Source organism: Heterodontus francisci, unplaced genomic scaffold, assembly GCF_036365525.1.
Source record: "Heterodontus francisci isolate sHetFra1 unplaced genomic scaffold, sHetFra1.hap1 HAP1_SCAFFOLD_216, whole genome shotgun sequence".
In the NCBI taxonomy this organism is placed as follows: domain Eukaryota; kingdom Metazoa; phylum Chordata; class Chondrichthyes; order Heterodontiformes; family Heterodontidae; genus Heterodontus; species Heterodontus francisci.
Window position 1 is genome coordinate 2,163,145 of NW_027140566.1, and position 19,860 is coordinate 2,183,004.

A 19,860-nucleotide genomic window follows, 5' to 3' on the forward strand; every position below is an offset into this window, starting at 1 on the left:
ATGACAGGGTTCCCCTTGTCCTCACTTTCCACTCCATCAGCCACCATATCCAAAGGATCATCTTCCGCCATTTCCGCCACCTCCAGCGTGATGCCACTAACAAATGCATCTTCCCCTCCCTTCCCCTGTCAGCATTCTGAAGGGATCGTTCCCTCCGTGACACCCTGGTCCACTCCTCCGCTACCCCACCACCTCATCCCCTTCCCACGGCACCTGCCCCTGCAATCGCAGGAGGTGTAATGCCTGCCCATTTACCTCCTTTCTCCTCACTATTCCAGGCCCCAAACACCCCTTACAGATGAAACAGCGATTTACTTGTACTTCTTTCAATGTACTATAATGTATTCGCTGCTCACAATGTGGTTTCCTCGACACTGGGGAGACCAAACGCAGACTGCGTGACTGATTTGTGAACACCTCCAACAGTCCTCAAGCAGGACCCTGAGCTTCTGGTTGTTTGCCATTTCATCACTCCCCTTGCTCCCATGCTCACATCTCTGTCCTGGGATTACTGCAATGTTCCAGTGAACATCAACGCAAGCTCGAGGAACAGCATCTCATTTAACGATCAGGCACTCCACAGCCTGCCGGACTGAACATTGAGTTCAATAATTTCAGAGCATGACGGGCCCTCCATTTTACTTTTATTTTTAGTTATTTTTTCTTTTCCCTTTTTAATTTTTTTTTGTTTTTATATTATTTCATCTTAGTTTGTTCAGTTGGTTTACCCACTGTTTTTTTATGTTTGTACTTGTGGCTGTTCAGTTTTCAGTCCGTTAAAACCCTTTCTGTACTAATGCTTTGTCTTTCAACGCACCATTAACACATCTTTGCTCCATGTCATTCTGGTCAGCTATTCTGTAACCTCATCCTATCTACACCTTCTCCTTTGTTATCTCTTGCCCCACCCCCACTTAACTTGCTTATAACCTTTTACGTTTCTAATATTTGTCAGTTGTGAAGGCGGGTCACTGATCTGAAACATTAACTCTGCTTCTCTCTCCACAGATGCTGCCAGACCTGCTGAGTATTTCCAGCATTTCTTGTTTTTATTTCAGATTTCCAGCATCTGCAGTATTTTGCTTTTAATTTGCTATTTCTCAAACTTATGTTAGCCTTCATTGGAACTGTGTAGGAGAAAAAGGAGGGAGAGATCAGAGTGGGAGTGGAGTATACAATGAAAATGACAGGCAACTGGAAGATAAAGGTAAAGCTTGCAGACTAAACAAAGGTGTTCTGCAAAGTAATCACTCAACTGTGTTTGCTGTGCCAATGTAAAGGAGAAGCATCATAATCAGTCAATACAGTAAATACAGTATACTAAAGAGAAAGCAGTACGAGCAAATCGTTGTTTAACTTGGAAGCAATGTTTGTCGGCTTGGACGGTGAGAAAGGTGGAGGTAACAAGGCAGTGGTTGCATCTTCTGCGCTTGCCTGGGAAGTTCCTGTGGGAAGGGTTGCTGAGAATGATTGAAGAGTGCGAAGAGTGCATCAGGGTGTCACAGAGGGAATGGTCCCTTTGGAATGTTAAAAGTGGAGGGAAGGGGAAGATGTGCTTGGTAGTGGTATCACATTAAAGGTGGTGTAAATGATGGAAGATCATCTGTTGAATATGGAAGCTGATGGAGTGGAAGATGAGGAGAAGCAGAATCCTATCATGGTTCTGCGAGGGGGGAAAGGGTTAAAGCAGAAGTATGGGAAATGGAATGGACGTGATGGGGCCCTGTCAACCATGGTGGGTGGATGAGGAGGTGAGGAGAGTCCTCGGATGTGGAAAAAGGACGACATATCTGGAAGCACTGGTATGATCGGTTGCATCACCAGACAGATACAATGCAGATGGAGAAAGTGGAAGAATGTGATAGAGTCATTCTAGTATTCGTGGTGTGAGGAATCATAGACAAGATAACTGTGAGAGTCCCCAGAATCAGAGACACAGATGTTGTGGAAGGGAATGGAAGAGTTGAAGATGGACTATGTGAAAATGAGGGGGAGAAATTGGAAGAAACGTTGATGATGCTTCAAGTACAGGGCGAGAGCAGGAAATATCAGTACATGTGGACAGGAGGACAACCTTCAGTCCCTCGGGTCTGTCACCTATTGCATTAGTGACGACAAATCAAAAGTGCTTCATTGCCTGTGAGGCGACTTGAGATGTCATCGGAAGCATTGTGGCAACGTAAACTTGTCTGTTTCTCTCCATATGGGATGAAAGGAACTGTCATCTGTCAGGAGCTATTTAAAGCCCCTGCACCACCCTTCGGTCTCATCACTTATCCATTGCCGGTATGTGCCGCGCTCACCTCCAGTTCATTTTACCCTTGGCCCCCAGTTTAAACAGCGGAAGCGACTCGGTATGTCTCCAAAATGTATTTACTGATAAAAGATGATGGTGAGCAACATCTGCCGACACGCCTTCTGAACAATGATGAAAGAAATAGTAACCATCAAAATTAATACTTTTTCGGGTGGCAGTAAATTATGCTTCAATTTCACCATTGTGTTTCATACTGTAGATGAAAATTGGTCACTAAGGCTGACTAACGGGGGAAGCTGGTGTGATGGGCGAGTGGAGATTTACTACACCGGCAGCTGGAGGAGATTGCAGGACAGACTCTGGACCCTGAATGATGCCAACGTGGTCTGTACACAGCTGGGCTGCGGTGAAGCGACAGCCGCTTATAACTATTCAAAGGACGGAAAGAGTGAAGGACCCATCTGGGTGAATGATGTCCAATGTGGAGGAAATGAATTGCAGCTCCAGAACTGCAGTTTGTTCACATTGAATTCGTCTCTCACTGACTGTATGGATGTTGGCGTCCTGTGTTCAGGTAAACAAATTCTTCACTGCTTTTACAATAACAAAGAAGTGAAATGTCTAATCTGCTGAGAAAAGTGATAGTACAGGTTACTTGTTCCTGGGTGTCTCAAATCAGTAATTTCATTTGGGGGTAGGGGATGAGCAGGGTGGGCGGTGGGGGAGCTGGGGATGGATGGGGTGGTGTTCAGGGAGAGAGAACACGGACACAATTAAACAACAAGAACTTTTTTCTCACAGAACTTTCAATAAACACATACATCACAAAGAGTTTATCAGGAATGTAATCGGACAGAAAACTGACACAGAGCCAGACAAAGAGATGTTAGAGTGGGTGACTAAATTTTTAGTCAGATGGTTGGATTTGAAGAGGCGGAGACACAGAGCTGTTTGGGGTGGAAATTCTCATCTGGGTGGTTAGATAGTTAAAGGCTAGACTGAAAGTTGTGGGGGATGGAAGTGGGAGATGTACAAGAAGCTGGATTCAGATAAATGCAGAGCTCTCGAAATGATTCAGGCTGGAGGAGGTTATACTGATGGCAGGGGGAGAGCATGAAGGTGTCTGAACATGAAGATCATAATTGAAAACTCGATGCATTGGCAGCAGGGATAACAGTGAGTGCAGTGGCGTTCCTGAGAGGGGCTTAATGGAGGGCAGGCGACAAAGCTTTGGATGAGCTGATGTTTCTGGAGGATGCAGGATGGGTTATCACCCGGGAGAACATTGAAATATGCTGTTCCACAGACAACAAAGCATGGGTGAGCATTTCAGCAGCAGATGGGCTGCGGCAGGAAGGGAGGTGAATGATGATAGAGGTGAAAGATCTCTATTTTGTGATAAATAGAATACAGAATTGGACTCTCAGCTGTGGTATAAAATCCGGCGTCGAGATTGCAATCAGTTCCATTGTACAGTATATAAGAGCAGGTAGCTGTGTGGGAGTTGTTCTGGTGTAAGTTTCATTAGGCTGTGTATAAAAGTAGACAGATGTTTTGGACCAGATGCTTGAAAGTTCCATTGTGCAGCATGTCAATGCAGGCATATGTTCTGGGGAAGTTGGATTGTGCAGAATGAAAGCCTCGACCGATGTTTGTTTTTTAGAATTAGAATCAGAATATCTCAGCGCAGTACAGGCCCTTCGGCCCTCGATGTTGCGCCGACCTGTGAAACCATCTGACCTACACTATTCCATTTTCATCCATATGTCTATCCAATGACCACTTAAATGCCCTTAAAGTTGGCGAGTCTACTATTGCTGCAGGCAGAGCGTTCCACGCCCATACTACTCTCTGAGTAAAGAAACTACCTCTGGCATCTGTCCTCTATCTATCACCCCTTAACTTAAAGCTATGTCCCCTCGTGTTTGCCATCACCATCTGAGGAAAAAGACTCTCACTATCCACCCTATCTAACCCTCTGATTATCTTATATGTCTCCATTAAGTCACCTCTCCTCCTCCTTCTCTCCAACCAAAACAACCTCAAGTCCCTCAGCCTTTCCTCGTAAGACCTTCCCTCCATACCAGGCAACATCCTAGTAAATCTCCTCTGCACACTTTCCAAAGCTTCCACATCCTTCCCATAATGCGGTGACCAGAACTGCACGCAATACTCCAGGTGCGGTCTCACCAGAGTTTTGTACAGCTGCAGCATGACCTCGTGGCTCCGAAACTCGATCCCCCTACTAATAAAAGCTAACACACCATATGCCTTCTTAACAGCCCTATTAACCTGGGTAGCAACCTTCAGGGATTTATGTACCTGGACACCAAGATCTCTCTGTTCATCTACACTACCAAGAATCTTCCCATTAGCCCAGTACTCTGAATTCCTGTTACTCCCTCCAAAGTGAATCACCTCACACGTTTCCGCATTAAACTCCATTTGCCATCTCTCAGCCCAGCTCTGCAGCCTATCTATGTCCCTCTGTACCCGACAACATCCTTCGGCACTATCCACAACTCCACCGACCTTCGTGTCATCCGGAAATTTACTAACCCACCCTTCTACACCCACTTCCAGGTCATTTATGAAAATGACAAACAACAGTGGCACCAAAACAGATCGTTGCGGTACACCACTTGTAACTAAACTCCAGGATGAACATTTGCCATCAACCACCACACTCTGTCTTCTTTCAGCTAGCCAATTTCTGATCGAAAGCTCTAAATCACCTTCAACCCCATACTTCCGTATTTTCTGCAATAGCCTACCGTGGGGAACCTTATCAAACGCCTTACTGAAATCCATATACACCACATCCACTGCTTTACCCTCATCCACCTGTTTGGTCACCTTCTAGAAAAACTCAATAAGGTTTGTGAGGTACGACCTACCCTTCACAAAACCGTGCTGATATTTCGCTAATGATAGTTTGGGGTTGTTCCAACGAACATTTATTTAAATATGACAGAGTGGAACTTACAACATATGAGATAGTTAATGATTCAGATTTAATACCGATTGGTTACAGTAGGTATTTTTTTCGGACACAGCGGCATTCAATACATTCCATCGTTTCACGTCAGAAGTTTACAGTGCCGAATGGTTATTACACACTCAGTCACTGGACAGAGTAGAGTATGTCATCTTGTTCTTTAGTTAGGTAGATGTTCAGCTCCACCCAACATTTATGTCCGCCTACAGAAGCCATGTGTCTTCTCCTTGTCTTCTACTTCTCTATCTGATGGGTCACATCCTGATTCTTATTCCCCAAAGTGCCTGAAGCAATTAGTCCAATCATTTCTGTCTCGTCCAGATTAAATACTGGTTTCCTGCTCAGCCAGGAGGTCTACACATCTGGAGTTCAATTGTCCAATGACACTTCCTGATCCTGTCCAACATTTTGCAGAGAGATCCTGTTTTCTGCCCTCTTTGTTCACTCCAACAGTCATATATTGATATAATTGTTAGTTTAGATCATTGATATTTTACAGACAATAGCAATTGATAATATGCCTCACAAGTTTCGTCTGCTCATTGAACATAATAGCAGCAGCCTGTCTGGACAGAGAGGTCTGCATATTCTCTGTTCAGACGTATGGTTTATCTCTAAAATTACTCAAATGTCTTCATTGTCAAAGACAGAGTCCCATCCTTACAAAAGTAAGTGATTCTGTTATGCAATTAATATTACATCGATTTATGATAATGTTATAATCAACACGACCCTGGAACATAGTTCTACACGAAGATACTGTATATTGCAAGACTGATGTTCAAGGGTAGAACTTGTGGACGTTACATTCTCCAGTATGAATTGGAAGTAATATATAGGGTGGATAAAAGAAATTCTGGCCTTGCCAGTAACACCCACACCCCATGAAAGAATTTTAAAAAAACAGAAAGGCTGGGTGACATCTGGCCAACAATCTGGTAATATAATCCTGAATGGATCAATCACATAAAGCATCATCGGGTCCTGCTCTTCTTTGCTAAAACCACCCGTTAGACAATGATCATCCAGGAAGGCAAAGGAAACGCGCAGCATATCTTCTCCATCATAAATCTTCCCCCTGAACCACTCCCCTGCCTCGTCCACCCTGAACTCCAAAAATAAATGAGAGGACTCCTAGACTTTTTGTCACAAAGTTCAAAAATATCTGTTCAGTCGCCTCCACAACTTACCTTTCTTCCCCAATCCACCGGGCCTAACTTCCTATCAGTTGTTCAACCCCACCCCGCACCATCACCCTGAATTCGCTTTTCTTGTTTCTCTCCTAGAGTCCTTCACGCTCTCTCTGAACCTATGCTGTTGATGAAATCCACGTCTTGCTGTGTGCGCCTTATTTCTACTAAGATACTGAACAGAGACATTCCCTTCCTGGGTCCCATGACAGCTGACAATATTAACGATTCTCTCTTTCTCTCTTCATGTTCAGCCCTCTCTCCTTCAAATCGGCAGTCATCATGCCTCTCCTCAGAAAGAAACCATTGACCACCTGTCCATGCAAATTATTGCCCCAGCTCCAACTGTTCGTTGCTCGCCAACGTCCTTGAATGTGTTGTCGCCTCAGAAATCCATGCTCATCTTTTATGGACTGCATGTTCCAATTCCTCAAATCAGATTTCTATCCACACCACAAGACCAAAATAACTCTTATCAAAGTCACAAATGTCATCCTAAGTGATTGTAACAAATCTAAACGTTTCCTCCTCCTATTTCTTGACTTGTCTACAAATGTTGATATGATTGATCATGAAATTCTTCTCCAACCCCTCTCCATTATCCCCTGGCTGGGTGGGACTGCACTCAGCTGGTTCTAGTCTTATCTGTACAGTCATAGTCAGAAAGTTACCGGCAATGGCTTCTCTTCCCGCTCCTGCAAAGTCACCTGCAGTGTCACCAAAGGATCTATCCATTGATACCTCATTTCTCATTTACATGCTGCCTTTCAGTGATATCCACAAACTGAGCCTCAGTTTCCACATGTATCTCACTGTATCCAACTCTACCTCACATTCAACTCTCTTGAGCCCTCCACAGCCTGGACACTGTCAGAATTCCAGTCTGACATTCAGTACTGCATCAGCAGAAAATTCCTCCAACTCAGTATTGAAAAGATAGAAACCATCAGTCCCCATCGCATGTTTCCTTGCTGCCAACTCCATTTCTCGCCACACCAACTGTCTGTGACTCAGGCAGACTGCTTGTAATCTTGGTGTTACATTTGACCCCGGGGTGAGCCTCCTGCCAAATCTCCATATCTTCATTAACACTGTCTATTTTCACCTCCATGACATCACCCGAATTTGCCGTGATCTATTCTTGTCGATTGCCCTTTACCCTCCAGACTCGATAATTCTAATGTAATCCTGGCTGGCTTCCTTAGTTCCAACCTCTGCAAATTCTGCTGTCTCGACCAATTGCCACTCAGGCATCTGCCCTCTGCTCACTGACCTACTTTTCCCAGCAATGCGCGGTTTTAAATTTCTCATCCTTGTTTTCAAATCCCTTCCTGGCCTCGCAGCTCCTCTCTTTGCAATCGGCTCCAGTTTGACAGCTCCCAGTTCTGGCTTCTTGAGCATTCCTAATTTCAATTGCGCACCATGGCGGCCGTGCCTTTAGCTGCAAAGGTCACACGCTCCAGAATTGCTTCCTTAAATCTCCCTGCCTGTCAACCTCTCTTCCCTGCTTCAAGATACTCCATAACAAGCAAACTCTTTGACTTCGCTTTTGGTCATGTGACCTAATATATTCTTTGGTGCTCTGTGTTAAATTTTCTTTGATATCACTCCTGTACTGCGCCTTGGGATGTTGCATTACGTTAATGGCGCTAGATAAATGCAAGTCACTTGCAATTCAAGATAAAGGCAATAGGAGATGACAGTAAATGTCTGACCAAGATAACAGATAAGGGTAACATACATGGACAACGAACATATACAGTAATAAAACATGGGTATAAATTAATTGTTATTCGTGTGAGTGATCGCCTGTACAACAACGTACACAGCGTTCAAAACATAAAATGGGAACTGGAGAACATAACATGTCAAAGCCAGATGTAGTAGGATATCTGAAACATTTCTGTTCATTACATTCTGTGTAAGAAGCATGTGTAAACAGATATTCTGTTTTATAGCTTTATTTACCTGTCGCAGGCGCATTTAACATGTCTTGTTTTAAAGCTGGTGATGGTGCAATGAGTTGCATTGAGTGATGAGGTGAATGTCTATTGAAAGTATAATCCTCCTGTACTGTTGTCCAACAGACCACGTGCAGGTAAGGCTGTCTGACGGTGGAAGCCCATGTACTGGCCGAGTGGAGATTTATTACAATGGGATATGGGGTTCAGTCTGTGATGATTCCTGGGATCTGGCGGACGCTGACGTGGTTTGCAAACAGCTGGGTTGTGGAAAGGCCTTGGACCTGGCACTTCCGGCATCTTGTGAACGAGGCTCAGGGCCAGTTTGGTTGGATGAACTGAAGTGTTTCGGTAACGAATCATTTCTCTGGGAATGTCCCTCAGCATCGTGGGGTAACCACGACTGTTCTCATAAAGAAGATGTGAGGATCTTGTGTTCAGGTAAGGGTGCTTCCATGTGCCCATTTTCCGTAGTGTTGTGCACATGGCTTCACAGGGAAGATATGACATCGAATTACATACAATGGACAGCACAGAATCTGGCCATTCGGCCTTACTGGTCAATGTGGTGTTTATGCTGCCCACGAGTATCGCCCCATATCACTGCATCTAACCCTCTTTGCATATCCGCCTACTTCTTTCTTCTTCATGTACCTATACAGCTTTACCTTGAAGGCATCGACGCTCATCACTTCAACAATTGCATGTGTTCGGAATTCAAAATTCAAACCACTCCGAGCTAAAAAAAATAATTCTCCTGAATATCTTATTAGATTTGTTCATGATCATCCTATATTTATGATCACTAGCTTCGGTTTCTGTCACTTTATAAGTGATTAGTGCCCCTGTATCCCGAGGTCTCTTTGCTGTTATACATCATTTTAATCCTTATTTTACAAGAAGTACGTTGCCTCTTTATTCTTCCTATCAACACTGACCACCTTAGACTTATCTGTATTCAACTCATTTGGCAATTGTTTGCCCATTCGGCTCTTTTACTAACGTCTTCCGTATTTCGTATTTGTTGTTCTTAGTGTTAACTATATCCCCAAATTGCTGTCATCTGAAATTTTGAAATCATGTCTCCCTTGTCTAAGTCAAAATCGTTTTTGTAAATATTGAGCAGCAGTGACCCCAGACCTGTGGAACACGACTTCCCACCTTCCGCCATTCTGGGTTACCACATTTAAACCCGACAGTGTGCTTTGTAGCTCGTCTTATACTATTCTTCCACTGATCTCTTGACTTCACATGCTCTGACCCCAGTCATGATCTCACGATGTGGTTCCTTGTCGGAGGCCTTCTGAAAAAAACGTGCATGTTGCATCGACTGCATTATCCCCGTTATCTTTCTGGAACGTCTGAAAACAATTCAGTAACGTTGTTTGTCTTTCTGTTGTTCAATCCGTGTTGATTATTCTTTAATACATTATGGGCTGCCGGTGTTTTTCTATCGCTTTTCTTGAATACTTACCGGAAATCAGTGAACACAACTGGTGCAGCATGTGTTGAGCTGTGCAGTATGAACATACAACGAGTTATCAATCCAAACACCTGGATATCAATTGTGTCATTGACAGAGCACAAAGAGCTGCGGCTGGTGAATGGGAAGCATCGCTGTGAGGGGAGAGTGGAAGTGTTCTACAATGGCACCTGGGGAACAGTGTGCTCGGATAGACTTGATGGACCTGATGCAGAAGTGATCTGTAAACAGTTACAGTGCGGTCCCCTCAGTTCTATCGATTATTACACTCTGTCATTCGGAGAAGGATCTGGACCCATTTGGCTCCATGGGATGGAGTGTATTTCACACGAATCGTTCCTTTGGCAGTGTCAAACAGAACCGTGGGGGAAACACAACTGTGAACACAGGGAGGATGCTGGTGTTATTTGTTCAGGTAACACAACAAACGTCTCAATCTGTGAGTGTCATTTCAAACATTGGTGGCTGATACAGTCAGCATGTTTCTCTTCTCAACAGAAGCAAAAGTAACTGAGGAGCAGCTCCATCGATCAGAGGACTGCATTCGAGAATATGATTGTAAACATGTACTTTCACCAGGTGCTACTTCCTCTTTATTATACCAACTATCTGACTTGTACTCCTGTCTTATACTACATCAATAATAATAATTGATTCTCTTTGCCAGATTCTGGACATTGGTTGCGCCTGTTTGGAGGTAACACCAACTGCTCCGGGAGAGTGGAGATATTGTGCAATAACAGCTGGGGCACGGTTTGTGATGACTCCTGGGATTTGTCCGATGCCAATGTTGTCTGCAGACAGCTGGGTTGTGGTCACGCTCTATTGGCCCCCGGAGGAGCTACTTTTTCTCAGGGTGACGGTGTTATCTGGCTGGATGAGGTGAAGTGCACTGGAAGCGAATCTTCTCTGGCCGACTGTCCTTCCTCATCGCCGGCTCAATCTGACTGTGATCACAAGGAAGATGCCAGTGTGATTTGTTCCGGTGAGGGTGGCAGGGTTTGGAGAGTGGGGTTAGGGTACCTTGTTTTGTTAAATTGACTCATTAGTTCGGGAAATTAAGAACAGTATTTATCGTTTAAATGGAAAGTGCTGAAATTTCATCCTCCTGAACTTTTTGTACAATATATTCCATAGGGTTCGATGTGCCTCCAATTGCTTTCCCATCCACATCTGCAGGTACTTACCATTATTAATAGTCCAGCTAGCATTAGAGTTTGTATTCGTTGAATTGGTATTGTTGTCATTTTCTGAAGATGCTATGTGCACGTTTTCATTGACTGGAACATTTTGTTGCCTCACCGCATATTTCAAATGGTCCAGTTTAAATTCCGCTAATCCCAGTTTCTGGCTGTACCTGAACTGTCCTGCACTGATCAGAAACATGGGGGCACTGTCTCTGTAATTTAGATTGTTTCACACTTTCCTCTGGTGCAATGTGCACCACATAATGGGGAATGTTCAGCCCAACTCATTGCCTGGAAGCAGTGGATATAATTATTAAATACTTCTTGCAAATATTTTATCACACAAGATGGACTGTGTCTGTGCTAAACCTTTCTTTATTTTTGTCATTAAGAACAGGGATATAAAACTACTTCCATCCTAGTTGCAGTCTGCTTCGGATTCCTGCTAATCTGTGTGTTGGTCTCACTGATGGTGGTTATACAGAAAAAGTCAATCAGAAGAGGTGAGGCTCATATCTTACCGTGGAACAAACAGAAAATCGCAGATTTCATGTCATATACTTGCAAGACTTTCGGTCAATGCAGCTTTCTATGGACTGTCAGGTGACCTTGTTAGAAATACATTGCAGTCGTTTTTGCTGGTTTTCTCCATTCAAGGTGCTCCAGAATGAATAAAATGTGACATTCAAAACGGAGAGTGATTTGAAGTGTTCACATTCACTGTGAGAGTTCATCACATAATACATGAAACTCTGGAAGAATTTACTTATTGTAACAATGGATCAGGAAGATAATTTGATTTTTTGGGCTGTGCATTCAGCTATTTATTTGACTGTTCATCTTCCTTCATCCATTGGGTATCAATTCCTGCCCTGCAGATTCGGGCTCTGGGCATCCAATCGCGAGTTGTCTAACCGGGCCTGTCAGTTATTTTGACAAGTGATACTTGTATAGGACCTCCTGTATTCACCAGCGGTGATTCGACATTCCAAAACAACGCTTGCACTCATATTTCACCCATCTAACCCACTCCTGATTTATTATAAGAAATGGACCTCTTAATAAAAAGCACTTTTCATAATAATATAGAGTTCTTATAGAAAAATCTCTCTTTCTCTCTCTGAATAAGAATGAGTCCATAGCTAGGACAGCATAGACCTGTTATCTCTGCCAAGTACCCGGCCAGAACAGCCTCTGTAACAAGATAATCATAAAGCTGAAAAGATCGAGCCTTGTAACTTGACTAGACTGGAAGTAGTTTGCAAACGATCACAAGCACGAGATCAGGTCATGGAGTCATAGAGTTATGCAGCAGAGAAACACTCCCTTCGGCCCAACGTGTCTGTGCCTGCCGTCAAGCACCTATCTATTCTAATCCCGTTACCCAGCACTTGGCCCTTAGCTTTGCATGCTATCCCATTTCAAATGCTCATCTAAATACCTTAAATTTTGTGAGGGGTACTGCCTCTACCACCCCTTCTGGCAGTGTGTTCCAGTCTCCAATCATCCTCTTTGTGAATAGTTTCTTCCTCAATACCCCTCTCAAACACCTGCCCCTTACATGAAATCTATCCCCCCTGGTTACTGACCCCGCCGCTAAGGGAGCATGTTTCTTCCTATCTATCATATCAATGCCCTTCACAATTTTGTATACCTCAATCAGGTCCCACCTCAGCCTTCTCTGCTCTAAAGAAAACAACTCTAGCCTATCCAGTCACTCTTCATAGCTGAAATGCTCCAGCCCAGGCAACATCCTGGTGAATCGCCTCTGCACTCTCTCCAGTGCAATCACATCCTTCCTTTGGAGTGGTGACCAGAACTGTACACAGTACTCCAGCTGTGGCTTAACTATAATTTTATACAGCTCCATCATAACCTCCCCGCTCTTATATTATATGACTCGGCTAATACATACAAGTATCCCATATGCCTTCCTAACCAACTTATCTCCCTGTGCTGCTGCCTTAAGTGATCTATGGACAAGTACGCCAAGGTCCCTCTGACCCTTTGTACTTCCTAGGGTCCTACCATCCATTGTATACTCCCTTGCCTTGTTAGTCCTCCGAAAGTGTATCACCTCACACTTCTTAGGATTAAAGTCCATTTGCTACTCCCTCGCCCATCTTACCAGCCCATCTATATCGTCCTGCAATCTAAGGCTTTCCTCCTCACTCTTTATGACACCAGTAGTGTTTGTGTCATCTGCGGTCTTACTGACATACCTCCTATTCCACGTCTAAATCATTAATGTACATTACAAACAGTAATGGCCCCAGCACCGATCCCTGCAGTACACCACTGGTCCCTGGCTTCCAATCGCAAAAATAACCCTTAACCGTCTGCCTCCGGCACTAAGCCAACTTTGGATCCAATTTTCCAAATTGCCCTGGATCCCATGGGCTCTTACCTTCAAAAAGGAAATAGGAGAGATCAGGGCCAACATATTCCCGTAAAGTTGAAGGGTAGGAGCAACAAGTCCAAGGGAACCCTGGATGTCAAGGGTTATGGAGGATTAGATAAGGAATAAAAAGGAGGTTTATGACAGATTCAGAGCGCTGAAAATAGCGCAAGCCCTAAAAAAGTATAGAAAGCACAGGCCGTACTTTAAAAATGACTTTGGAGAGCGAAGAGGGGGCATGCAAAAACACTTGTGAGCAAGATAAAGGACAATACCAAGGAGTTTTTAAAGTATATTCATGGAAAGAGGATAACCAGGGAAAGAGTAGGGCCGATTAGGGACCAAAGTAGACATCTGTGTGGAGCCGGATGACATAGATTAGGTTTTAAATTATTACTTTTCATCTGTGTTCACCATGGAGATGGATGATGTTGGTGTAGAGATCAGGGAAGGGAATTGTGATATACTTGAATAAATTAACATTGAAAGGTAGGAAGTATTAGATGTTTTAGTGGGCTTAAAATGGATAAATCCTCAGGCCCAGATGAGATAGCTTAGTTTAGAAATACAGCACTGAAACAGGCCCTTCGGCCCACCAAGTCTGTGCCGACCATCAACCACCCATTTATACTAATCCTACACTAATTTCATATTCCTACCACATACCCACCTGTCCCTATATTTCCCAGCCACCTACCTAAACTAGGAGCAATTTACAATGGCCAATTTACCTGTCAACCTGAAATTCTTTGGCATGTGGGAGGAAACCGGAGCACCCAGAGGAATCACACGCTGACACAGGGAGCACTTGCAAACTCCACGCAGGCATTACGCAGGTAAGGGCGGCACAGTGGCGCAGTGGTTAGCACCGCAGCCTCACAGCTCCAGGGACCCGGGTTCGATTCCGGGTACTGCCTGTGTGGAGTTTGCAAGTTCTCCCTGTGTCTGCGTGGGTTTTCTCCGGGTGCCCCGGTTTCCTCCCACAAGCCAAAAGACTTGCAGGTTGATAGGTAAATTGGCCATTATAAATTGTCACTAGTATAGGTAGGTGGTAGGGAAATATAGGGACCGGTGGGGATGTTTGGTAGGAATATGGGATTAGTGTAGGATTAGTGTGGATGGGTGGTTGATGTTCGGCACAGACTCGGTGGGCCGAAGGGCCTGTTTCAGTGCTGTATCTCTAATCTAATCTAATTGAACCCGGGTTGCTGCGGTGCTAACCACTGCGCCACAGTACCGCCCTGGGAAGATGTGCCACATACTGTTACGTGAGACAAGGGAAGAGATAGCAGGGGCTTTGACACAGATTTTCAAATCCTGTCTGATCACAGGAGATGTACCAGAGGACTGAGGACAGTGAATGTGGTACCATTATTCAAGAGGGGCAGCAGGGATAAACCAGATAATTACTGGTTGGTGAATCCAACATCAGTGGTACGGAAACTATTGGAAAAAATCCTGAGGAACAAGATTAATCTCCACTTGGACAGGCAGGCATTAATCGGGGAACTCAGCATGGCTTTGTCAGGGGGAGATCGTTTCTAACAAACTTGATTGAATTTATCCCCAGTCTGCTGCAGGTAAATATATGAGAATGCAAAAAAAATAGATACATAGACTTATCCGAAAATATGAACAACAAAACTACTCTGCATTCACAATACCTGGCTTTGTCTCTTTACTATCGGCATCTCTGTGATTTGGATGTGTTCGCAGATAATTTACTGTTAAACGCTCGTGGTTTGCAACTAAACTTTAATCTCCCTACCCTTCATCTGACAGGTTCTGTCACTGGTGGCAAGGGTTCACCGGCTGGTTTATACCAAGCAATTTATGAAGAGATTGAGAATATTCCACCTGGCAAGGATTCCTATCAGATCCGGCGTTCAGGTCTGTGTCTTATATTTCATACCGAATTTTGTCGAAACAAATGTCACTTCCACTTAAATACCCCATTTTAATGGTCAGTTTACTGACTGAACACTGTCAGAAATCCGTTCACTATCACCCTGTGAAGGTGGCCTATCACAGTGCGAGTGTGTCTATATCAGTGTGTATAGTAAGATGAGCAATGGGTTTGGGAAGATTCCCACCCATCGCGAATGGTTAAAGAACGTTATTTCAGTTTGTTTGTAACTTTCATGTAATTTTATTCCATTTAAACTAGACCATAAATAATCACTGCTCTCAGGAGGAGACAGTCACATTGACTCAGATTTTATTTCTCGAGGTGACTGGATTTCTGGATCAGAAACACGTTCCCATCAGGAACTCCTTACCTGAAATCAGTGGTTTCTACAAAAAAACTTATTCTGACACTTTGTATTCTGAAGCTTAACATAATATCTACAAATTCCACTTCATGATACTGGGGCAACAACACTAGAAAATCGATGAAAGCTTTGTCCTGTGATATATTTAAGGAGCGATTTAACCATTGAGATAAATTTCTGAGGTTACAACAAAACACACAAAGACGATTTCCTTGGTAGATAAATGAGAATCCTAAACGATTCAATAAGTATATTAAGAGTAAATGGGTAGCTAGGGAGAGAGTAGGTCCCCTTAAGGATCAGTGTGGTAATCGATGTGTGGAGCCACGGGAAATGGGGTAGGTCGTAAATGAATACTTTTCGTCTGTATTTACCGTGCAGAACGTCACGGAAGCTAATGCGTTCAAGGGAGGGACCAGCGATATCCTGGAGCATATCAACATTACAAGGGAGGAGGTGTTGGAGGTTTTGAAGCACATTAAGTTGGATAAATCTCCGGGGCCTGACCAGGTGTATCCTAGGAGGCTATGGGAGGAGATTGCTGGGACCTGGCAGAGAGTTTTGTATCATCATTAGCAACGGGTGAGGTACCGGAAGACTGGAGGAGAGCTAATGTTGTGCCTTTATTTAAGAAGGGTAGCAGGAATAAGCCAGGGAACTACAGGCCGGTGAGCATTACATCAGTGGTGAGGAATTTATTGGAAGGGATTCTGAGAGACAGAATTTATATGCATTTGGAAAGGCAAGGTCTGATTAGGGATAGTCACCATGGCTTTCTGCGTGGGAAAACATATCTTACGAATTTGATTGAGTTTTTTGAGGAGGTGACCAAGAGGATTGACGAGGGCAGGGCGGTGGACGTTGTCTACATGGACTTTAGCAAGGCTTTTGACAAGGTCCTGCATGGTAGGTTGTTCCGGAAGGTTCGAACACATGGGATCCAGGGTGTGGTAGCACATTGGATACAAAATTGGCTTAGTGATCGGAGGCAGAGGGTGGTAGTGGATTGTTGTTCTTCAGATTGGAGGCCTGTGACCAGTGGTGCGCCGCAGGGATCGGTTCTGGGCCTTCTGTTGTCTGTCATACATATTGGTGACTTGGATGAGAATGCAGGGGGCATGATTAGTAAGTTTGCAGATGATACCAAAATTGGTGGTATAGTGGACAGTGAAGAAGGTTATCTAAAGCTACAACAGGATATAGATCAACTGGGAAAGTGGGCAAGTGATTGGCAAATGGTATATTTAACGCAGGCAAGTGCGAAATGATGCATTTTGGAAAGTTAAACCAGGGAAGGAGATAAACAGTGAATGGCAGGGCCCTGGGAGTGTTGTTGAGCAGAGAGACCTTGGGGTGCATGTACATAGTTCTCTGAAAGTAGCAATACAGTTAGACAGGGTGGTGAAGAAGGCGAATGGCATGCTTGCCTTCATCGGCCGAGGCATTGAGTACAAAAGTTGGGACGTCATGTTACAGTTGCACATAACGTTGGTTAGGCTGCACTAGGAGTACTGTGTGCAGTTCTGGTCGCTGCACTACAGGGAAGATGTGATTAAGCTAGAGAGGGTTCAGAAAAGATTCACAAAGCTGTTGCCTGGCTTGGAGCGCTTGATTAATAAAGAGAGATTGGATAGGCTGGGTCTGTTTTCCCTGGATCGAAGGAGACTGAGAGGGGACATGATAGAGGTATATAAAATGATGAGAGGCATAGATAGGTTAACTGGCCAGAGTCTGTTTCCCATGTTAAGGGTGACTAAAACTATAGGGCATTGATTTAAGGTGAGAGGGAGGAGGTTTAAAGGGGATAAAATTTTTCACACAAGGAATAGTGTTTATCTGGAATGAGCTGCCAGAGGAGGTGGTGGAGAGTGTAACAGTAGTAACATTTAAGAGGCATCTGGACAGGTACTTGAATGAGCAAGGCATAGAGGGATGTGGAATTAATACAGGCAGGGGGAATAGTATAGATAGGCATTATGGTGGGCATGGACGCTGTGGGCCGAAGGGCCTGTTTCTATGCTGTGCGACTCTATGACTCGAATTTCAAATCCGTTATTGCCCTCCTTTCACACTTTTCTACCCCATTATCCGGGGTGGGGCTCGGTTTTGGAGCCCCACCACCTGCCGTTTGAGACTCTGAAAGGGAAAGAGACAGGGTGGAGGGATTTTGGATTAAGAAACTGTGCTCACTGACTATGTTTTACACTATTGTCTCTGCTCTGATGTCTGAAATCTGACCGACCGGCTGTACTGCGTATTGTTTTAACGGCTCGCTGTATGAGCCAACATTTAAGGTCCAACCCTAGTTGCTCTTGAACCACTGCAGTCCCTGTGATGAATTTTCCACAATCACGTCAGATACAAAGTCCCAGGACATTGTCACCAGATGATGACGGTATTATGTTATTTATTCGAACGTGCCAATCAATCTCTCCAATAACCATCCATGTTTGTGTTTAACAGTTACTGATTCCATTGAGTGCCTCAATCAGATTGAATATTACACCAGTTACAGTTTGGGTGACACGGATCCTGGATCAGAATATCCTGAAGGGAACATCTCTAGAATTCGGGGTGGGTACATTTTTACTTGTTACCATCACGTTTTTTAATCCATCACTCTGTCTGATATCTAAAATCAACAATTAAATCAATCAGAACTCGCTCGCCCGAAAATGATGCTGCTGAAGACATGGAGATTTGCTGAGTGAGTTTAGTTTTAAAAAATTGAGAAATAATTTGGATTTCTACAAAATCATCCCGATTGTATCCAGTAGTATCCAGGAATGAAACTTTCAGTTCATGATGTTTTCTGACACTGTTGTCTTGGCGGTGCAATGTGAAATTTGCGTGTATGTTGGATGGGTGATTCAATGGGATGCACGTGACTTTTAAATGGAGGGCAGAATTTTGTTGCACAGTGACCACAGTCTGGGAGTGAAAATGCCGCTGGATAGCGGTGCAAAGGAAACCTGACGTCCTTACACGGTTAGGTGATATTCCCCGAGTCGACCGATCTCGTGGGTGGAGGCTCCACTTTAAGACGCTGGGCAGATAACGGAGCAAAGAAAACAGGAAATTCATGGCAATTTTCCAAACTATTCACAATTTAGTGAAAGGCGGGCGAGACTAACAGTTTCAGAGACTCGCCATCGATAACCAAGGGGAAGTTCAGAGGAAGGTCAGTTTTGGCTGTGAAAAGCATTGTGGCACTGGAGGGAGGGGGAGAGATATTGAATCACGGTATTGGCAATCTGGAGGCTGACCGATCTTGGCGATCACAACAGAGGTATTCAGAATGAGCATCCTCTCTGACTTATAAGATAGGTATAAAAAATGAAAACAATGAAGGGTTTGAGAAGTGAGTGCAGCAATTTACAATAGGTGTCATCCACTCCTGTTTTGAGATCTCCCATTGTGGAGGAGCATCAGAGATGGAGAGAACAGCAGTCCCCAAGGGTTGGTCTGCTGCACCCAGAGAGGGACAGGAATCGTGAGGCTGGAACAGAGTGTGGATTAGCAGGGCAGCACAGTAGCACACAAGCAGCTTCTTGAGTGCAGATGATGCTACCCACGAGTGGGTTTACCATCAGAGGCTCTGCTTCCTGCAAATGTCAGAGCAGCAGTGTCACTGAAGATTGTGCCATATCAGGGAGGTGGTCACTGAGCTGGAGGAGGATCTGATGGAGGAGGATCTGAACCAATGAGTGGGGGCACCCCTCCTCCAATTTCATTTTCATATTGTGTGACATTTAAGGCTGTCAGCTTAATGTAAGGCACTGCACTCACCTTGCCATACTACATCAGGGCATTGATCCTGTTCCTGCACTGAAGCCTCTTACATGGGACTACCTCACGTCTGCTCAACTCCTCCTCAATCTCCTGCCAGGCCCTGCCTGCCAGCCTAGCCGGCCTCCTCCACCCGTTCCGATGGGAAAAGCGCTTCCCTCCTGCCATTGCCGCTTGGAGGAACACGTACAGGGAGACATGAGAAAACCTGGGCTCCACCCTTGCTCTGACTGCTGCCATCTTACAAACACACCAGTTGTCAGTCCTCCCACCCAATGTCCTACAGTGCTCCTGTCTTTCAATCGATTGCTGGCTGCCGTTTAA

The 19,860-nt window shown here is 44.4% G+C and overlaps 1 protein-coding gene across 1 annotated transcript in view; it reads left to right on the forward strand.

Moving 5' to 3' along the window:
- The window catches only part of LOC137360167 (deleted in malignant brain tumors 1 protein-like), a 32,478-nt gene extending 22,997 nt beyond the window's left edge, over nucleotides 1-9,481 (forward strand). The window contains exons 5-7 of the mRNA XM_068025716.1: nucleotides 2,517-2,831; nucleotides 8,533-8,841; nucleotides 9,441-9,481. Of these exons, the coding sequence (XP_067881817.1) occupies nucleotides 2,517-2,831; nucleotides 8,533-8,841; nucleotides 9,441-9,481 (665 nt within the window). The remainder of the gene's footprint in view (nucleotides 1-2,516; nucleotides 2,832-8,532; nucleotides 8,842-9,440) is intronic.
- Nucleotides 9,482-19,860: the final 10,379 nt, after the last annotated feature.